We start from the raw sequence: 5,047 nt of genomic DNA on the forward strand, positions 1-5,047 counted from the left end.
TTTTGTATATTTATTTTTCATTAAAACAATTAAAAACACTTAAAAATTATGTATGCTTCTTGTACTACCCGTCCTTTGATTTACACCCCCGAAGCCCCAATGTTCTTCCTCAGGAACATGAAATATTTCCAAAACTGTATGATAAAATTTTTTTTTTTTTTTTGTAAAAATATTGAAAAAAATCACAGATGTCGAAAACATAGAGAAACATTTTTTTCAATGGCTGGAAAAATTCTGGTATTGAAAGGGATAAATATACCACTCTGTTATCATTCGTGAGTGGTTTATTTATGTATCATGGTGCGATTGGCTATGCACTTGCTGGTGTCTATGCTTTTGTCGTTTGACGTTTTCGCTCTTGCGTTCTCGCTTCTTGCCGCACACGTGCTCATTTGTTTTTACTCGATAACAAAGCCGAAATCTAACATGGGTAAAATAAAAGTGGAACCCGCAGATGTGTCCATGGGAGACGTATCAATCAAAGAAGAATCTAGCAGCTACGAGGAAAAACTAAAAAATTGCAGTCTGATTGCTAAACCTATGGCCCCCAAGAAGCTGAGCAAAAAGTTTTATAAGTTAATCAAAAAGGCCTCTGCGCAAAAGAAGTTCCTTAATTGCGGTCTTAAATTAGTGCAAAAACAAGTTCGGCTTGGACACAAGGGGTAAGTTATTTAATTGGTGTATTAACTATTTTTCTCACGGTGTGTTTGTATTCATAACCTAAAAATATACCCACTTGTGTTTTGTTAGTTTTCGACTCCCTCGTGGCCCCGAATCAACCCTAATAGTATTAAATGTCATAATTAGTGACTGTGATTTAATTTATTTTTAATTTGTTAGGTTTTGAATTCTGAACTGTCAGATAACCGATAAAAACCATAAATATTGAAGTTGGTTTATTTCCAGTATTATGTTTGTTTATTGGTTAACAGAGTTTTGAAATAAATATAATAATTAAATGTTAGGCTGGGGCGCACTAGGCAGCAAACATTTGGAGGAGATAATGCTTACAGCCAGAGCTAGCAGTCAATATCGCCTTGTTTATTTACCTCTTGAATCAAAGCGTTAAAATAAAAACGTTGGATACAAAGTTACAAAATAACTTAAAAACACCTGGGATCTTTTATATCTGTTGAAGAATCTCAGTGAAGTCGCTTAACAAGCTGTTAGAATACTGTTCAAGAATCAGTTATGGGATTGTTCACTTCTCTTTGTTAAAAGACATCGTGAAATTTGTCACAAAACATGTAAAAGAATTGGCTTCCGTGACAAGTGAGGCGAACACATAGATTTTAACTAGTCGTACTAGCCGCTTGTGAAATCGGCATGTTTCAAATGACCTCTAGCCTAATGCGCCCAACCTTAATGTATTGAATATCCTGTTTTAAAAATTGTAAGTGACACCTTTCATAACAACCAAATATTTTCAATGTATAATGAAAATTAATTTCACTCATTTTAGCCTAAACGTAATGAAATGCTGATTTCGAATATCTTGTATTAATTGAGTCCTTGTGCAGAAAAACAGAGTTATGTAAAAAAGTGTGTTCCGAGATGTTAAACATTTCATTTGACTGTAGTGTGCATATATACATTGAAAATTTAATAAATTTATATGTATTTAGGTAGGTAATATCAATGAATAGATTTTAAGTATTTTAATCATTTTTTTCATTAGTTTTGAGTACAATAAACATACATTTATTTATTGCATCTCACCATACATAAATCACGTTTTTTCTCAACATTTTTTCGTTCTTTTTTGTTAACAATTTACATTTGAGTGAAGCAAACATAGAGTAATCATAAACATAAAGTAATATTACATACAAACACAAAATATTTCAAAAAGAAAGTATGTATAACATATGTATTTGATGAGTTACTAGATGGGTAATTTGACAGTATATTGTAACAATATTTGAACAATAACTAATTATTAATCATTATTCCTAAGAAGAAACAGGTAGATAATAATGACAGCTAGGGTGACATTCAGTTTTTAGCAAATTGGACTCATATAAAATCTTATTATTTAACCCTTAGAAGACAGCTAATACTTTGTAAATATCTCAAAGCCAAATAAAATATTGGAAATTATATTTGAAATAATTGACGGGCATCTATAATGTCAACGTTTTAGTCAGGAACTTTCATGGACAATATTGAAATGCGTTCAAAACTTCTAAAACCTTGCCTCTATACACTGCACATTGCTGTGCACCTAAAGGTAGTAATGATTTCTGCTATCGTAGTTGGTTGTATCCTAAGGGTTAAGAAAGGACAAGAAAAAAAATATTAAGACAATCATCTGTCATTACAAATTAACTTTTTAAATTTAACTAAGGAATTGGTAGACATATGATTTGGAAGAATATTAAACATAAGTGTTGCCTGATATAAATAGTTTCTTTGACCAAAATAAGTTTTAGTAGTACTGCCACAAAGTTCAATGTAGAACCAATTCTAGTTGAATGCGTTTGTTGTGTTCTTTCAGCAAATTTAATGTTGATAACACATTGGCAAAGTATCTGAATGATATACACGGTGTCCGGAAACTCGTAGTACAAGCGGGAAACTGGAGAATCTACACCACATGGGGAACCCAAAAAAACATAAAGTTTTTTGATTTGAGCATTTTCAAAAAAAAAAAAAACCAAAAAAAAATATTTTTCGGCTATTTTAGGGCTAAAGTTTTTTCTGGTGTTTAGGGTTGAATAACAGATGTTTTAACCCTGCAGAGCAGAAATATTTTATGATTACACCGGGTTAAATGAAGGGTGATTTCAAAATAATGCTTCAAATCCGAGTTTCTTCATTTGTTTTACTTTCAAATAGTTTTAATTAGTTGGGTACTTTGATCTTCAGTAATAATTTATAAGAATTTGATTAAAAAAAAAAAAAAAAAAAAAAAATAAAATCAACTTCAAATTCGATTTACTCGATAACGAAAGCTCAAATAAAAAAAAGTATACTACAAAATCGACTCCAAATGTGATGTAGATTCACCAGTTTCCCGCTTGTACTACGAGTTTCCGGACACCCTGTATAGCTGTTTTATACGCATAACACACATGAAGTCACTTTGTTCGCTATTTTGAACAACTTGTATTGTCTCATAGAAATCGTTGTCTCCCTTACCATCAAAGTTAGAAATATTAACTAAACAGTGTAAAAAAAAAACTCCAAGCTTATATTCAAATATAGAATTTAACCAGGGAATAATTAAAATTTACATATCTATCAAACCAAAAGTACCGACCGCAATATAAAAAATTAATGAAATTTTGTTATTTTTTATTAAATTATTTTTATATGAAATGACAAAAAAGTGAGGTGAGAATAATGTTTAAAATATATTAGGATAGCAAAATGTTTTTTTTTTTGTTCTATCAGTAATTTTAATTCAGTGTTTAAATGAAAAAACTTAAGACGAGAAATTTTTAAAACTTTATGTTGGCATTCAAAATTTTCATATTTCATTAATTATATGTTTATATCTGATTATAAAATTTGAAAGTGTATTTCATGGTTTTAGTTTTCATTATCCCATTTATTTGGATTTTATTGAGAAGCTGAAATACACACATTCTACGACTTTCTAACGGCTTCTTGTTGTAACAGTCAATAATACATCAGAGGTGCGAAGGGTCAACAAACATCACAGCAACCTATTAATAATTATCCAAAAACGCGACTAATAAAATTGTTTTATTTTTTCCAGGATTGTGGTATTCGCTGGTGACGTATCGCCCATCGAGATCATGTGCCACATGCCTGGTCTGTGTGAAGACAAGTCCATTCCATACGTGTATGTGCCCAGCCGCATGGACGTGGGAGCGGCCATGGGAGTCAAGAGGGGCTGCCTCATGGTCCTGATCAGAGAGCATGGAGACTACAAGGAGCTGTTTGAGGAGTGCCAGTCCGAGATCAAGCTTCTGCCGATGCCCTTATAAATGATTTGATTGTTAAATTACCAGTTAAGTTACGTTAAGATATATTTTTAAATTTACAAATTACCGTCTTTTATTTTGATTTCATATTTTTATTACGTTACCAACAGATGTCCCAGCATTGCCCCGATTTTACACAGGGTTTTCGAAATCAGATGTAGACAGTAATTTTCTTCTTATTTTGATTGTTAAGTGTGCAAAATTTCATCAAGAAGTATTAAAATTCTGCTTTGGGGTGGGAAACGGTAGTGGGGGTGGTTTTCCCAAATCTAATGTAGACGGTGACCTTCGTCCCCGTTTTGAAGTTCCAGTGTATATCGGAATAATAGATTTGTAGATTTGTTTAAAAAACAACACCAGAACACTTCTCTAAATTCTTCATTTTTCTCATTTTACACGCTTGTCGTGTGTGGAATAATGGTTGTTTTTCAATTGGAAAGTTCGGCAAAGGTTTGGAATAATTCTTTGTTGTTATCAATATCGAATGAAACAAAACTAAAAACGTAAATGATCATTGTCAAATAGAATCCAAGTCTAAATTTTAATGGAATTGGTAAACGTTGCATAGCTTTGCACCCAGTATCTTTAGATACTGCGGAAGGGCATTTCAAACTGTTATTTTGTTACTATTTTATTTATTTTATGGTGTGCACAACTACATTAAAGCGTATCGTCTTTAAAAAAGTTAGCCGTAAGTACATGGATTGTGTAGTTATTTCCAATTTACTATATTAACGTAATGTGTATTTTGAGTCATTGACTCATGACATACCTAACTGCAAAATTGATATAGAGAATAATATATGGTCATTTTTCACAGTATCAAATAAAGATAAGTCATACATTTTTTTCAAATGACCTACCACTCCTGTATCCCTAGAGCCGCCTCAGCTTAAAACGTTGAAATTTCGAAGAAAATTGTTCATCTCTTTTACTTGTAATATCATGTAGAATCATCTACCAAAGTTTGTGCACTTTATTACCCCCGGACACACTAAATAATAGATACACTATTGGAACTGGCAGAAGAAGGACGAAAGTAGAACAGATCCCTGAGGCACACTGTGTAGTAAAACCTTGTTATGAATTTGGAG

The 5,047-nt window shown here is 32.0% G+C and overlaps 1 protein-coding gene across 1 annotated transcript; it reads left to right on the forward strand.

Annotated features, from left to right (window-relative positions):
* The first annotated feature begins 332 nt into the window (after positions 1-332).
* Positions 333-4,016, forward strand: NHP2 (NHP2 ribonucleoprotein). The gene is made up of 2 exons (XM_089646926.1): positions 333-662; positions 3,725-4,016. The coding sequence occupies exons 1-2, from the start codon at positions 427-429 to the stop codon at positions 3,954-3,956; spliced, it is 468 nt and encodes a 155-aa protein (XP_089503052.1). The 5' UTR covers positions 333-426; the 3' UTR covers positions 3,957-4,016.
* Positions 4,017-5,047: the final 1,031 nt, after the last annotated feature.

This window comes from Hesperophylax consimilis, chromosome 25 (genome assembly GCF_061612785.1).
Source record: "Hesperophylax consimilis isolate HC1 chromosome 25, BYU_Hcon_1.0, whole genome shotgun sequence".
Lineage (NCBI taxonomy): Eukaryota > Metazoa > Arthropoda > Insecta > Trichoptera > Limnephilidae > Hesperophylax > Hesperophylax consimilis.